Genomic DNA, 17,831 nt, shown 5'->3' with positions numbered 1-17,831 from the left:
ACTTTTTCTTAAAGTGCCACCTGCTCTATGACATAATTACTCAACTGTCATTATATGCAACACAGTATGTATAATTCCACCAACAATATACAATGAATGGGCATGGCTGTGTTCCAATAACTTTATGTACAAAATGCACGTTTATTTTCTCCTTAGGCTTTGTTAAGCAAATACATGTTATCACTAACGGTTGCAGCTTCTGATCAACCCAAGTTCATCATTATAACTACAACAAAATGATATAATTCTATACAAGGACAAAGAAACAGAAGGCTTTAGTTTATGCTAACACTAATTGTTTCTGATGCTCATCTCCAGCTACTACTACTCTACTGTCCCACACCCACCCCGTAATGGATTTCCAGGGATCTCGGAAACTAGATACCAGGAATCTCTTGTAGGAATTTGGTAATGAAGGAACAGCACTGGTTAAAATTAAGAAAGGACAATGTAATTTTAGAACTAATCCATTTAGAAATGTTTCATTTTCTCGATGAAAATCCATTTCTTCAATCAAAGATATTAAAAATGAAGGAAAGGATACATCAGCATCCACATAGGATTGCAACAACCGGACTTCTCCTTGTGAGTGACATTCGTATAAGGTAACCTAATTAAAAAAAAAAGGGGGGGGGGAACAAAAATCAGTAAATTTTATCTAAAATATAGAAGCACTCTCTTCAGCTTTTGAACACACTTTAGTTACAAGTATATTCTGAAGAAAATGCCTTAAAATAGCACCTTTAAATTTAAGAAAGTCATTACAAAGCCTAAGATATTACATAATATCCAGACTGATAATATGGTAGTGGTCATAAATTCTTCTATTTCCAATCTTTTAAACTTTTCTCATATAATGTAACTGCATCAACTATTCAGGCTGAAGAGAGCCAAAGAACTCAAAGTAAAGCATAACTACTTCCTGAAGTCGTGGTTTTTAATCTTTTAACCAAGATTCTAATTTTAAAGTCTTGGTAGTTTTAGCTCATTTACACATTAATTACAATATAAGAAAATCTATAATCTACCTAATGAGTTATACTATCATGGACACAGTTCATCTAATATTAACTTTTGCATATATCTCATATATTCTAAAATTTAACATATATACCTATATACGCATACTACATAACATTTTATATAACTAAATTTTCATAAATTTCTTTACATTCTTTTGGCTTATTCATGTTGGCAATCATCAGTTATGAAAATTTAATCAACACATAAAAGAACTCAATGAAGATTCTATAAACTATCACTATTGGTAATTAGGTAATAATTTTGTTCTATTTTTCTTTCTTTAAAGAAACCCTATTAGCAGAACTTTTAATAACTCAACAAATACCCTTCCATACCATTTTAAAAATAAAGAGTTCCCTGAGAAGAGGAATTCGTTTCATTAGGAAGCACTGAACACTGCAGTAAGCATACCAGAGCAAAAATTATATATTAATTCTGGTAGTATCATGCCAAGATAGTAAAGTTGTTTTTTTTTTAAAGGGGGTACCCCACAGGGACTGAACCCAGCATCTAGTACATGTGACATAGGCTCGCAACCACTGGGCTATACTTGCTCAACAAACCAATCACAAGCGAAGAGATAGAAACAGTCATCAAACAGCTTCCCAAAATGATAAGCCCTGGACCAGATGACTTTACAGGTAAATTCTACCAAGCATTCAAAGAAGATTTAATACCAATCTTACTCAAACTCTTCCATAAAGCTAAACAGGAAGGAATGCACCAAACTCACATCTATAAAGCCAAATCACTCTAATACCAAAGCTAGATAAAGATATTATGAAAAAAGAAAATTACAGACCCATTTGCCTATGAATATAGGTACAAATATTCTCAACAAAATACTCGCCAATCAAATCCAACAATACATTAAAAGAATTATTCACCATGATCAAGTGGGCATGCAAGGATGGTCCAACACGAGAAAAGCAAGAAAATCCGTGTAATACACTACATTAACAAATCAAAGAAGAAAATCACATGATTATCTCGAATGATACAGAAAAGGCATTTGACAAAATCCAGCATTCTTTCTTGATAACAACATTCCAAAACATAGGAATCAAAGGAAACTTTCTCAATATGATAAAGGTCATTTTTGAAAAACCCACAGGGGAGCAGATGTAGCTCAAGTGGTTGAGTACCTGCCTCCTGTGTATGAGGTCCTGAGTTTGATACCCAGTACCTCCTAAAAACAAACAAAAAATCAAATCAAAACAAAACAAAAAAAAAAACACCCCACAGCTAACATACTCAATGGTGAGAGATCAAAAGCTTTCCCACTGAAATCAGGAACAAGAAGAGGATGCCCACTATAACTACTGTTTTTCAATATAATGCTAGAGGTTGTAGCTAGAGCAATCAGGCAAGAAAAATAAAAAGTATACAAACTGGAAAGGAAGAGTAAAACTTTTGCTATTTGCAGATGATATGAACCTATACCTAGAAAATCCAGAAAAATCTATAACAAAGCAACTAGAGCTAAAGAACAAATTCAGCAGGGTGGCAGGAAACAAAAATCAGTATACACTAGTAATGAGCAATCTGAGGAGGATGTCAGGAAATAAATTCCATTAGCAATAGCAACAAAAAGAATAAAATATTTAGGAATAAACTTAACCAAGGATATAAAGCACTTGTATTCAGAAAACTACAATGCTTTACTAAAAGAAATCAAAGACCTAAATAAATGGAAGAATTCCATGTTTGTGCACGGAAAGACTAAATATCATTAAGATATCAATTCTATTCAAATTGATATACAGATTTAATACAATCCCGATAAAAATTCCAACAGCCTTTTAAATAGAAACAAAAAACCCAATTATTACATTTATTTGGAAGGGTAAGGGGCACTGAATAGCCAGAAATTTCTTAAAATGGAAGAACAAAGTTGGAGGACTCTCAATTCCAGGATTTGAATCATATTACATAGCTACAGTGGTAAAAATAGCATGGTACTGGGAAACGGACTTTGGCCCAGTGGTTAGGGCGTCCGTCTACCACATGGGAGGCCCGCGGTTCAAGCCCCGGGCCTCCTTGACCCGTATGGAGCTGGCCCATGCGCAGTGCTGATGCGCGCAAGGAGTGCCATGCCACGCAGGGGTGTCCCCCGCGTAGGGGAGCCCCACGCGCAAGGAGTGCACCCATAAGGAGAGCCGCCCAGCGCGAAGGAGGGAGCAGCCTGCCCAGGAATGGCGCCGCCCACACTTCCCGTGCCGCTGACGACAACAGAAGCGGACAAAGAAACAAGAAACAAGACGCAGCAAAAAGACACAGAAAACAGACAACCAGGGGAGGGGAGGGGAATTAAATAAATAAAAATAAATCTTTAAAAAAAAAAAAAAAAATAGCATGGTACTGGCACAAATATCAACTGAACTGAATCAATGGTTCAAAAACAGACCTTCACATCTATGGTCAAGTAATTTTTGACAAGGCTGTTAAGCTTACTCAGCTGGGGCAAAAGAGTCTCTACAACAAAGCATGCTGGGAGAACTGGGCATCCATATCCAAAAGAAAGAGGACCCCTACTTCACACGTTATACAAAAATTAACTCAAAATGGATCAAAGACCTAAATATAAACATGAGAACCATAAAACTCCTAGAAGAAAATGTAGGGAAACATCTTCAAGACCTGGTGGTAAGTGATGGACTCTTAAGCCTTACATCAAAAAGCACATGCAACGAAAGAAAAAAATGGATAAATGGGACCTCCTCAAACTTAAACACTTTTGCAATTCAAAGAACTTTGTCAGGAAGATGAAATGGCAATTCTATGGGAAAAAAGAATTGAAAACCATATACCTGATTTCCCTGCTATATAAAGAGATCATATAACTCAATGTAAAAGAGCAAGCAATACAATTTAAAAATGGGCAAAAGACTTAAATGACAGTTTGGTGTTTCCTCGGGAAGCTAAATATAGAACTGCCATATCATCTGGCAATCCCTCTACTAGGAATATATCCAGAATAAAGGAAAACAGTGACGCAAACAGACATTCACACACTAATGTTCACAGTGGCATTATTCACAATTGCCAAAGGATGGAAACTCAAGTGTCTGTCAAACAACAAATGGATAAATAAAATGTGTAATATATGTATGATGGAATACTATGCCTGTAAAAAGAAATGAAATTGGGACACATATGATAACATGGATGAACCTTGAGGACATTAAGTGAAATAAGTGAGACCCAAAAGTAGTATTATATGGTCTCACTAATATGAACAAAATACAAAGAATAAACACATGGACTTAAACCTAAACTACAGGTTACTAGGAGATAGGATGAGAGCTAAGAACAGGCATTGATGCTTAATGGATGTATAATTTTTAATTAGCTTGACTGTAAAAATGTGAAAATGAATAGAACTGACGGTAGCACAATGTAGTGTAACTAACACAGCTGGTTTATAAATGGATCATGGCTGAAAGGGGCAGTCTAGGGATGTAAACAATTGAAAGAAAGCTAGAGAATAATCTAGGGACTGAATAACATAGTGAATTCAGACATGGATGAGGATTGTGGCTAATAATACAAATAAAGGAATGCTCTTAAAAAAAACAAAAAAAACAAAACAAAAAACAAAGCAAACAAAAAAGAACACTTTTATGAACTAGAACAAATGTACACAACTATTTCAAGATGCCAAGACTATAATGATGGGAAAAATACAATTAATGTAACTTATGGACTATAGTTAACAGCAGTATTGTAATATACTTGCATCAATGTCAAAGAAGCTACTATATCAACACTAAGGGTCAATAATAGGACTTAGTCTTTTGTACTAAGGAAACCATTCAAAGGTTTATTGGGCAATGACTATAGAACTCTGTGATGCAAGTGAGAGCCACTGAGTGTACACTTTGGATAGAATGTACAACAGTAAACCATGTGGTAGAAGATTAACTGTAAAAAATGTACAAAGTATACACTATGGAACACAGTGGTGTTAGTGCTAATAGTCTGACCATGTTCTCTCATAACCTGTAATGAATGTTCCACAACAATGTGAACTGTTGGTGGAGGGGTGTTGTATGGAAATTTTGTACATTATGCATTAGTATTTTATAAGCTCACAACTTCTCTAATAAAAATTTTTTTTAATTAAAAAAATGAATTAAAAAACGTAAATTCGAATTAGTTAATGGATTATGTTTCTATGGATGGATGGGTGGGTGGGTGGTATACCCAATCATTACTTGAAATTACATCACTTTTCCTTTGTATGGTTGTTTTAAAATAATTTAGGAACTATACAACTATAAGCAGCCTACCTATCAACCAATGTTTGAATGAACATCAAAAAAGGCTGTTATCCCATATGATGAACTTCAGTGGTAAGTTTCAAAACTTCAGAATTTCAAAGACTTAACTTTTAGAAGAAAAAAGAAAAAAATAAGAAAATTTAAAAAGCTAGGTAAGATGCTGATGTTCAACTCCTCTGAAACAATTTGAACAAGGCCAGAAAAATACCTATGCTAAGGATAAGGTAACAAATATAGGAAACGGGTATAGTGTGAATTCTTCTATTTCTAAGATCTTGCACAACTGCCAAAAAAAAAAAAAAACAAAACAAAAACTTTACTCACTTAAAATAACAACTTAAGTAACATCTCTTAGATTTATCCCTTCTCCCCACATGGCTTGAGGATGAAGGAAGTGACATTTGTTGCCAACCCATACCCAATTCTTCTATTTCCTTCATCTTTTTTTCCCAATAATACATCAACCTATTTCAATGCAATCCCTCATAATTCCTCCTGCAGTATTAACTGATAAGCAAAATGTTACCTAATAAAGACTTAGGGCTACAACTTTTCCCTGAGGCAATTTCACTTGAATAGAAAACTCCTGAAGACTCTCTAGAAAGCATTATGGAATGTTCCAGGTCTCCACCCATTTTAAAGTAAAAGTAATGAATTAAGTCTTTGCAATCCACCAATTCAATTCATGATTTAACTAAAAAGCTGGGTAATGGTTTAAGTTAAAATAAGCCAAAATGGTTCTTTCTACACATTTCTCTTACTTTTGGACTCCTTAAATAAAATCAAACTTATTTATTGCAAACATTAAAATAACATTTCCAATACATATGATGGAGATATATACAAAAAGTGTATTGCATATTTTACACTTCTGAAGTTAGTTGGTGTCAAAATCAAGTAAGATACTATAGATTTAGTAATGTTAGATTTTAACCCATAGTAACCACAAATACATGAAAAATATATTCAGAAATGAGAGACTCAAAATGGTTATAATACAAAAAAAGTCAAATGAATATTAAAGTGGGCAGTGACACAAGAATTAGGGACAAAAAAGTAAAATACCAAGTAGCAAAAGGGCAGGAAGTTCTTTAATATCAGAAGTTGCTTTAAATGTAAACAGATCAAACTCTCTAGTCAAAAGGCAGAGATTGGCAAAATGGATAAAAAAGCATGGCCCAACTATATACTGTTTCCGAGACTCATTTTAAATTCAAAGACACAAGATGAAAGTGAAAGGAGGGAAAAAATATATCATGCAAACAGAAACCAAGAGAACTGGAGTAGCTTTATTAATATCAGATACAATAGACTTTAAGTCAAAAACAATTACAAGGAGTGGATGTGGCTCATATGGTTGAGCTTCCACCTCCCACATGGGAGGTCCTGGGTTCAGTTCCCAGTGCCTCCTGAAAAAAAAAAAGAACAACAAGCAAACAAACAAAAAGACCAACTTAGGGAAGCCAATGTGTCTCAGTGACTGAGCACTGGCTTCTCACATACCAGGTCCTGGGGTCAATCTCCAGCCCCCGGTATCTTAAAAAAAAAAAAACTACAAAGAACAAAGAAAGTTACTTTATACTGCTGAAAGGGTCAATTCAACAAGGTGACATAATTATAAATATATATGCATCTAATGGCAGAGGCTCAAATGTATGAAAAAAATATTGACAGAGTTGAAGGGACAAATAGATGGTTCTATATTAATAGTAGGAGACTTTAATGTATCACTTGCCATAACGGATAGACCATCTAAACAGAAGATCAACAAGGAAATTGAAGAAATGTATGAAAAAAATATTGACAGAGTTGAAGGGACAAATAGATGGTTCTATATTAATAGTAGCAGACTTTAATGTATCACTTGCCATAACGGATAGACCATCTAAACAGAAGATCAACAAGGAAATTGAAGACTTGAAGCCAACTATATGTAACACATATATATAGAATGCTTCACCCAATAGTAGGAAACATACATTTTTCTCTAACACACATGGATCATTGTCCAGGACAGACCATACATTAGATCATAAAACAAATCTCTACAAATTTAAAAGTATCAAAATCATACAATGTGTATTCTCTGACCACAAAGGAATGAAGCTAGTAATCAATACGAGGAGAGAGAAGTGTACACGACTCAATCGACTGCACTCCTGAATACCACATGGGAAGTCCCAGGTTCAGTTCCTAGTGTCTCCTGGAGAAGATGAGCAAGACAGAGAGCTGGTCACAACAATGACACACAGAGAGGAAACACAATGAGAGAAACGACAAAGCAGGAGAGGAGGTGGCTCAGAAGACTGACTGCCTCTTTCCTACTCGGGAGGTCCTAGGTTCAGTTCCCAGTGCCTCCTAAAGAGAAAAGCAGACAGAGAGAGCAGACAGCAAGTGCTAACAATGAGGGGGGAGGGAATAAATAAAATAAACCTTAAAAAAAAAGAGGGAGAACTAGAAAATTCACAAATACATGAAAATTAGACAATGCACTCTTAAAACAACCAATGGGTCAAAGAAGAAATCACAGGGATATGAGGAAGTATCTTGAGGCGAATAAAAATGAAAATACAACATACAAAATGTATGGGACGCAGCGCAAAGGAGTTCTTTGAAAAGATCAATAAAATCAGCAAACCCTTAAGCTAAACTGACAAGGAAAAAAAAAAGAAATGAAAAGGATTTTACTACCAACCCCACAGAAATAAAAAGGATGATAAGAGGACATTATAAACAATTATGTCAACAAATTAGATAACCTAAATGAAATGGACAAATTCCTAAAAACATAAAAATAAACCTCTACCAACTGAAAAAGATATAGAAGATCTCAACTAACCAATATAAATAATGAGCAAAAATCCTTACCAAAATACTAGCAAACCAAATCCGACAGCACAATAAAAGAATCATACATGACAATCGAGTGGGATTTATCCCAGGGCATCCAAGGATGGTTCAACATAACCAAATCAATTTATGTAATATACCACATTAATAAAAGAAAAAGACCACATGCTCATCACAATTGACACAGAAAAAGCGTTTGACAAAATCCAGCATCCTTATTGATAAAAACTCTTAGAAAACTAGGAATAGAGGGAAACTTCTTTAACATGAAAAACACACAGCCAACAATATCATACTCAATGGTGAAAGCAGGAAGCTTTCCCTCTAAGATGCTCACTGTCACCAGTGTTATTCAACATTGTACTAGAAAATCTAGCCAGAGCAATTAGATAAGAAAAAGAAATAAAACACGTTCAAAATGGAAAAGAAGTAAATCTTTCTTTATTTGTAGATAACATGATTCTATCTACAGAAAATCGTGAAAAATCTACAATAAAGCTTCTATAGCTAATAAACAAATTCACCAATGTGGCAGGGTACAAGATCAACATGTGAAAATCAGTAGTCTTTCTATAAACTAGAAATAAACAATCTGAAGAGAAGATTAAGAAAAAACTTCTATTTACAAGTCCAACTAAAAGAATCAAATATCTAAGAATAAACATAACCAAGGATGTAAAGGACTTATACAAAGAAAACTCAAAATATTGCTAAAAGAAATCAAAGAATGTCTAAATAAATGGAAGGATATCCATATTCGTGGACTGGAAGACTAAATATAGGCAAGATGTCATGTTTACCCAAAGCATTTTACAGATTCAACACAATCCCCAGTCGAAATTCCAAGACTTCTTCACAAAAATGGAAAAGGCAGTCATCAAATTTATATGGAAAAGTAGAGGCCCTGAATATCTCCCCCCAAACACAAAAAGACCTGGATAGAAATTTCTTCAAAGAAGGTATACTCATTACCCAAAACACGAAAATATGCTCATTACCCATTATGGAAATGCAAATTAAAACCACAATGAGATACCATTTCAGACCCACAAGAATGGCTACTATCCATAAAATGAAAAATAAGAAGTGTTGGAGACGATGTGGAGAAATAGGAACATTAGTTCATTGTTGGTGGGAATGTAAAATGGTATAGTCACTGTGTTAAACAGTTTCATGGTTCCTCAGAAAGTAAAGAATCACCTTATGACCTAGCAATCCCACTTCTAGGAATATACCCCAAAGAACTGAAAGCAGGGCCTCCAAAAGATCTGTGGGAAAGTGGATATGGCTAAAGCAGGTGGATGCCCACCTTCCACATGAGAGGTCCAGGTTCGGTTCCCAGTCCAAGCAGACAGATGAGAGAGCCACCTCGGAGAGGGGAGATACGTGCACACCCATGTTCATAGCAACTTATTCACAATTTCCAGGAGACAGAAGCAACCCTAGTATCCATCAAGAAATAAATGGATAAACAAAATATGATGTATGTAATGGAATGTCATTCAGCGGTGAAAATGCAGTTCTGATACATGTGACAACATGGATGACTTTGAAGACAACATGTTGTGTGCAATAAGCCAGACACAAAAAAGTCAAAGAGTGTATGATTTCTCTTATATGAAGTAATTAGAATAAGCAAATTCATAGAGTTAGAAAGTAGAATACAGGTTACCAGGGGCTGGGATAGTGGTAGGAAATGAGAATCAGTGGTGATGGTAACATAATATTGTGAATGTAATTAACACCATTGAATTATATATCTGAATGTGGTTAAAAGGGGAAATTTTGGGCAGAATGTACTTGTAGAATAAAAAATTAAAAAAAAATAACCATAGGGCTGTAAAATATAATCAGTGAATCCTAATGTTAACTATGGACTATAGTTAGTAATACAATTATAATACTCTCTTATCAGCTACAACAAAGGTACCACACTAATGCAAAATGTTTAAAATGGTGGAAGTTATGAGATCTTTATTTTTTGCATGATCTTTCTGTAAACCTACAGCTTCTCTAATAAAAATAAATTTAAAAAAACAATTAAAACAACACCTTCAATATATATTATTTAAGACCACAGGATTTATGCTTTGCATTTATAGACTGCCACTGATATGTTTATTATTTTTAAAAAAACCCAAACCACAGCCTTCTCTTATCTGACTAAGAAGTAACCACGGAAATCATTTCAAGAAAATGAGCAGTCAGTTCTTTCAAGCACTCAAAACAAAACAAAATATTTTACTTCAAAATCATTCCACTTCAATTTTTAACACAAGTCCAATAAATCAAGCCAAATGCCAAACACTCACTCTGTTGCTTCCGACAGTTGCAAATACCAAAGGATCTCCTTCTTTACTGTGCCAGTTAAACTGAACACCAAACAATGGTTGGTTATGATCTTCCTATAAAATAATCACGAAATAAGACAAATTAATATATTTTAGAAATCAAAAAATAAAAGAGCAAACTGACCTTTCCTTTTAAAACTTTTTTCCAAAATGCAAGATACTATTTTGTATATCATATACAAACTGACTTGTGGTACACAAATTAAAAGATATTTACTAGTCCAGTTTTCGTATTTTTAAATACTAGTATATATTTTATGCAAGGGCAAAATCATGTTACATAACAAATGCTTATTATGAAAACACTTTTTTAGTTTCTTAAACCCCATGTTATTCTTCTGAATCATAATAAACTGGATAATTTTGGTGGATGCACTGAACCTCTCCAGCCATAAGGATGTTTTATTTTTCTAAAACAGGAAACTAACAAATGATCTTAAGAGAGTTAACACAGCTTCTCTAGCATTCAATAAACTTTGCTGGGTTTAATTTTTCCCTTCTAAAGTGAAGAATATCTAACTCCTGTAGAAATAATGAAACTTAATGTTCACTTTAGGGAACTATTTTCACTTTTGAAAAGCTACACATCTATGATTTCAAAATATTTAAAATGACAAAAATGCCTTCCAAATACAGTACCTAAAAATAACAGGTTAATATAAACAAATATTAACATGGAATTATAATTAACTTTTTTTATATGCTGCAATTAATTTCTCTCTTTAAGGGGCTATATAATTCGATACACGAAGCACCTAATTTTGCTACATAGATAGGAAAACGTATCAGAGCAATAGTTTTTCATACTTTCCAAAGACTTTACCCTAAAAGTATATTTAGATACTTAAAGAAGGTTTTAATTTATATATATATAAGATAATGTAACATTTTTATTTGGTACAGGAAAAATAACCCCAAATGTAAAAAAACAGAAAATGAATATATGTAAAGGAAAACATCTTTAAAGTACAGGTAAACCTTGTTTATAAAGTAAATATACAATAGAGGAAGCAGTGATTGAAATCATCCAACCTCTTGTTTTCCCCAAATAATGAATATTCAAAACTTTAAAATTTTTACCTTTTTCTTTGAAAACAAACACAAGTAAAATTAAGAACAAAGTTAAATTTTTAAAAATGGACAAAAAAAGAAATCTGTTTCAATTTATGCTGACTGATTCAAAGTTAATGGGTCACATTTAGTTCTTTTTATTAATGATAACTAGAGCTAGGAAGATACTTACTTTAAGTTTTACCAAAAAATGGAGAGTAACGTTTCCCTAAATCTTTTGAGTGCAAAATATAAAGCAAATCCAACTTGTAATACTACATATAGCCCATTTACATTAAAAAAAAACTAAACTAAACTAAAGAAGGATAAGATGGCTTATAATCATTTGAATTATAAAAATCAATATTCAAAACACACTAATCTTGAAATAATTCAACTTGGCAGAGTATCTTAAGTATAATGTTTACCACTGAGAAATAATTCTGAGGTCTACCATTTCAGCCCATAGGATCTATCTTTTTGCACATACCTTGAGACTATTCACACACTTGAAAGAATATTTGCATTTCTTTGACTTCCATTTTCCCTTCCCCCAACTTTTCCTTCCAGGTGCATTTGGAGTATTTGTAGGAGTATCAGGACGTTCAGTGTTTGTACCACTTTCTATACTGACAGCATCATCCTGTAGGTAGTAAATAAGGGAACATTACATGAAACAGCAATATCATATTTAACAGCAAATGACTTTGTTCTGGGTAGGGGCTGAGTAACCTAAAAGAACTAAATAATAAATTCTGCGATAAATGGAAAAAGGTATTCCTTTCTCCAAATAAGGATAAAAAGTTGTAGCAGTTTGATATGGTTATGAATTGCAAAATTAGTTATTGGATTATGTTTGTAATCTGGTCTGTACTGGGCATGATTAAATTATGATTAGGGGGCTTTGACTGGGTCACGTCATTAGGGTGTTGAGTTCCCACCCATGTGGGGACTCACAGATAAAAAGCATGGCAAAGGACAGGGCTGGAGGGGCTTTTGATTTTGGAGTTTTGATACCGGAGTTTGATGCTGAAGCTTTAAGCTGGAGCCCCAGGAACTAAGCACACAGAGGAAAGAGAAGCCAGCCCCAGGAAGGGAGGAACCCAGGAAGCCTGAACCCTCGTGGATGTTGGCAGCCGTCTTGCTCCAACTCGTGAAAATAGATTTTGGTGAGGGAAGGAACTTACGCTTGATGGCCTGGTATCTGTAAGCTCCTACCCCAAATAAATACCCTTTATAAAAACCAATCAAATTCTGGTATTTTGCATCAGCACCCCTTTGGCTGACTAATACAAAAGCAAATCAGGAGCAAAGAATTTTTGTTGATTTTAATAAGGGCAGGGCCAGCCACTTTAATATACCGGCTCATTTATCCACACAACTCTTCAAGGTGGGAAGCAAATCCCAAACTTTGACTCATAAATCTACTTGACTGAACCATATCATCCTCAGAATTTACCTGACTGCTAGTTCAAATACAGCATAGGAGTAGGTGGTTACTCCAGGCAGGAATGTTAGTGATTCCCACTGCAAATGCAGGTTTGAAGATATTGTTATCACTCAAATTCTGCTTAAACATGAACACTTAAGCCATTTAGGATTAAAAAAAGAAAATCCTACATATTCTTTGCTATTTACAAGTGAAACCTACTTCATAGCTCTAAAATAATAAGTTATGTTCAAATTAATTCTTAAAATAAACTCCTAAATATAAAAATGATTGAAACTAATTTACCTTACCCCAGCCCAGAAGGTATTTTAATAGTCCACTAAACTCAGAAGGGCATTTCAAAACCTCCTTTGATTATACATTCCATACGTCTTCTTTAGAATAAAAATTAGTTAAACTTATCACAGCAGGGTAGTAGTTCCTATATTCATTCCACAGAGGAAAACTTTTTTATGCAGCACGTATTAACATCTATTAGAACACAGACTGGGAAACACTGCCTTGGAGGCTATTCTAAATTATTGCTTCCTATATAATAAAGCTGGTTTTATAAAATTATAGGTTAAAAATTAACCAGGGGGAAGCAGACTTGGCCCAGTGGTTAGGGCATCCATCTACCACATGGGAGGTCCGCAGTTCAAACCCCGGGCCTCCTTGACCCGTGTGCAGCTGGCCCATGCGCAGTGCTGATGCGCGCAAGGAGTGCTGGGCCATGCAGGGGTGTCCCCGCATAGGGGAGCCCCAAGCACAAGGAGTGTGCCCCGTAGGGAGAGACGCCCAGCGCGAAAGAAAGTGCAGCCTGCTCAGGAATGGCACTGCACACACGGAGAGCTGACACAACAAGATGAGGCAACAAAAAGAAATACATATTCCCAGTGCCGCTGATAACAACAGAAGCGGTCACAGAAGAACACAAAGCGAATGGATACAGAGAGCAGACAACTGGGGGGGGGGGGGGGGAGAAGTAAATCTAAAAAAAAAATTAACCAAAGTACCAATTATATAAAAAATTCACATCAATTCGTTTAAAAATAACATGTTATTATATAATCGTTTGGGGGAATGGCTTTCAAAATTTCAAATGGTCCCAAAATGAAATGTTTTTAAAGACAGACACTAATTATTCTGGAGTACATTGATTAGGAGGGAAAAAAAGAATGCCGTGCATAGATGGCGCACTGCTATAATTTTATGGAAGTAGAAAATGTAAAATTTTAAGTTCTGTTCCTCTGTGTAAATCATTTTTTCTCTCCCCCTATTTATCCTACCTTTAAGTTCCTTTACACAGTTAAAATCTAGTATAGAAAAAAATGTGTTTCAGTGGAAAACTATGCATTGTCTATAGCACACCCTTCCAGGTTACCACAGTCTAACCCTCTTCATTGTCTTTTATTTAAAAATTTCTTTTTTACTTCTTAAAAGATACTTAGGGGAAAAAAAAGATACTTAGATTACACAAATGTCACATAAAAAATACAGGGAATTCCCATATGCCCCGCTCCCCACACCTCCCACATCTTCGCACTTAACAACATCCTTCGTTAGTGAGGTACGTTCATTGCAACTGATGAACACAGTTCCCACCACTGCCGCTAGGCTTAGATTAAAGCTGATGTTGCAGTTCACAGTTCTAAATGTATATACATGCAAATTATGCCTTGCCAGGTAGAGGTTCAAATGGTCTTCCTTTCTATTTGTTGAAAAAGTCAGTTTTTGCCCACATTTGCAACTCAAATATACATTCCTTTACTCCATGAGTAAAATAAAAGCTTTAGTATGTGTTAGTTCGCCCTTTTCTGAAGATTATCTTTTAACACTAGAGAAATGAAATAATATGCAGACAAGCAAATCAAGATGGAATTAGATGGATATGAAACAGCCACAATGCTTTCATTTATCTTTAAATTAAAATCAAACCTTACCCATATGTCTAATTTATATAGGGGTTGATTTCCACCTTGCCCCTCTCCTTAAATTAAAGAATGATACTGTGCAACAAATACAACACTATCATTTTCATTTTTCCACCAAAGACGACACAGGACAAATAGGAATTTGTCCCTTAATCTTGCCACGGGTTGCTTAAGCAAAAAACAAGTCTCCAGATTCAGCCCTCTGATCTTATTACCAGGGAACCATTACCTCTGCAGTCACACGCGCTTAAAAAGTTCAGAAAGCTGAGGTGTTGTAGCTAAATGGTTTTACCTAGTATGTGCGAGGTCTCAGGTTCAATCCCTGGTACTTACTTTAAAAAAAAAATCAGATACTGCAATATAATGTGAGAAAAGGGTTCAAGGACTCAAGAATATTTGGAGTAATATCCTTGAAAGAAGTGTCTTGAATATTTGCTGACCTTATTTTGGATATAAATGTAAAAACATGAAACTGATTTATACTAACATCTGTACACTTAAGAGAAAAATTAATTACTCTGAAGTAGCTATCAAATTTTTTATTTAACCACTTTCATAATACTTAAGTGGTTCGAAAGCAACTGGGGAGAACGAATTCATCTTTCCTCTAAGAGCTTTGGTCTGAAAGTCAAAGTAATATTAGCCTTTCTAAAGAATTCTAAGTAAATCTGAAACTTCCATGTCCTCTAGTTATCACCCGGCAGTTCCAAGTATATGTTACTTAAAGCATCATTTACTCCCTACTCTTATTTATAATTTCAGTGTTCTTATTTGTCAACAAAAAAAATTCCAACTTGAGTATTTCCAGATTGAATGTCTTTCCTCAATCTACACTTATTAACACCAACTTAGTTGTTACTGGCGAGACACCTAAACTTCAGCTTGGTGAACTGTTGGGAGTAAGTTACTAATATTCATCTTAGGAAGAAAAAAAAGAGTGTGATTCCAAAATACCTTACACTCTGCTGGAGCCACGAGCCCACCTCGAAGCGCTCGCCTCGGCCGCCAGCGCCTGCCTGTCTTTCCGGTCGTCCTCCCCATCTTAAGTAACAACTTTCAGAAGGAGAAGCCCCTTCTCAAAGGTCTTTCCTCCTCCAAGACCCAAGCCCCGCCGCTCACTCCGGCTCCTCGGGCAAAGCCCCGACACTCCAGCCCGGCTCCACGAGGTCCCCCCAGGACACCAAGCCCTCCAGAAGATTCACAGACCCCACCCCGGAGAGGCGACGGGGCTGAAAGAGCGAGACCCCCTCCAACTCCCCCCCAAGAGGCCCCGAAGGCACTCGCCCTCCCGGCTACCGGGAGAAGAATCCCGAGCGGGCCTTTTAAACTCGTGGAATCTCAGCCCCGCACTCCCACCCCTCCCGGGGCCCGCGCCTTCCCCATCCCTCGCAGCACAGGCCCCTCGCACCCCTCCCCGGCACCCCCACCACTTCGGCCACTCTCCCCCGCAAAGTTCCTGCTCGCCCTCCCAGAGACAAGCTCGGGGTTCTCCCCCACGCCCGCGTTTTCCGGGGCACGGGGTGACACTTCTCCCTCCCCCAACAAGAGCGCGCCCGTCCCCGAGCCTAGAGTTTAAAAAGAACTTCAAACTTTCACTCCAGAGTCCCGCCCGCACTCCTCGGGGCTGCACTCACGTTCTCGTCTCCAGAAAGGTCCGGGTTGCTGTTCTCGTCGCTGCTCAGCTTCTGCTTCTTGGCTGCAGGCATGTCTGTTCCCGCCGGCGCTGTCGACACTTCCCTCTCGGACATATTCCTCCGCCTCCCTCCAGATTCCTGCCGCCGCGGGCGGGGCCTCCGCCACACCGCCGTCAAGCAAGCCCGGCCAGAGCTTGCCGCAAAGCTGCCGCTGCCGCCGCCACCTCCGCCGCTCCCCCCACTGTCGCAAACCGCGCCCAGCCGCCGAGGCGGGCGTGCGTGCGACCCCGCCACACTGCTGAAAAAGGGGCGCGCGTGCGCGCCCTCCCGCGCGGCTTCCTGGCTCCTTCTCTTTCCCTACTCGCGTCTCGCCCTTTTCCCGCCGCCCTGCCGGCAGTTTGCCCGGAGGAGATGTGAGGTCCGTTGGCTGTCGAGGGCAGCGGTACTTCGTCCTTCCCCTTCCCCACCACCACCCCGTAAAGGGGAGGCGGGACTCCGAGATAAGCTCCCTCGTCCCCTGCCTCCTTCCAGAGGCGTTTCAGCCGCAATTGGCCCAATCCTGGGATCACCGACCCGCTGCCGGGGCTCGAAACTCTGAGGAATGGGCTAGACCACAGATGTCCCACGGGACGGGGGGGGAGCGCTGAGAAGTCACCTTTTGCTTTAGCGGCGTGTGCCACGTGTCCTTGGTCTTGAGCTCGGAGGATAACGCTTTTCGAGAAACCGCGGAGCTGCTGTCAACCTAAGTTTTGACTGGGCGCAGAAACCCCCACGCCGTGGGCTGCTCCCCGCTCGCCTCCCCCCTCAGCAAATGGAAGTTTCGCCCTGGGAGACGCGCATGTGCCGCAGCGTGTTCTCGCGCTGGCTTGTGCGGACCCGCCTCCGCCAAGCGCCTCCTCTTTTCGAAATCTAGTTTGTCGAACCAGGTAGTTTTCCTCCGGGGTCCGTAACCCGCATTGGGTTCGGGCGCTACTGAGCGCAGGCTGCGAATGCGTCCCGAGTTCTCGATGACTGTTTATTCTGATGAGTAGTTGTTGCCATGAACAGGTGTCCTCACCCAGCCAGTGCCAATGTTAGGTAAGGTTAAGTAGGACTAGCCTGAAATAGGATTCTAGAGCCCGATGACTAACTGCTAAAGGATTGTCGAGTCCCTGAACAAGTCAAGACCTATAAAGCAGTGGTTGTTTTCAGCTGTATGTGTAACTGAGACTTAAGACGACGGACAATATTTTTTGGGCACATCAGATAGAATAAAATTTTAGGGGAAGGCACGTATA

At 37.7% G+C, this 17,831-nt stretch overlaps 1 protein-coding gene across 2 annotated transcripts in view; it reads right to left on the bottom strand.

Annotated features, from left to right (window-relative positions):
* The window catches only part of EED (embryonic ectoderm development), a 37,863-nt gene extending 20,714 nt beyond the window's left edge, over positions 1 to 17,149 (bottom strand). The window contains exons 1-4 of one of the 2 annotated variants that reach the window (XM_004455248.5): positions 16,555 to 17,149; positions 12,048 to 12,200; positions 10,469 to 10,561; positions 545 to 610 (exon numbers count right to left, since the gene is read on the bottom strand). In XM_004455248.5, coding sequence (XP_004455305.1) covers positions 545 to 610; positions 10,469 to 10,561; positions 12,048 to 12,200; positions 16,555 to 16,668 — 426 coding nt within the window. In that variant the 5' untranslated portion in view covers positions 16,669 to 17,149. The remainder of the gene's footprint in view (positions 1 to 544; positions 611 to 10,468; positions 10,562 to 12,047; positions 12,201 to 16,554) is intronic. The other variant, XM_004455247.5, reaches the window with a different exon arrangement.
* Positions 17,150 to 17,831: the final 682 nt, after the last annotated feature.

This window comes from Dasypus novemcinctus, chromosome 10, assembly GCF_030445035.2.
Source record: "Dasypus novemcinctus isolate mDasNov1 chromosome 10, mDasNov1.1.hap2, whole genome shotgun sequence".
Lineage (NCBI taxonomy): Eukaryota > Metazoa > Chordata > Mammalia > Cingulata > Dasypodidae > Dasypus > Dasypus novemcinctus.
The sequence above is the reverse complement of the archived record's forward strand: the minus strand, read 5'-3'. Positions and strand labels throughout refer to the sequence as shown.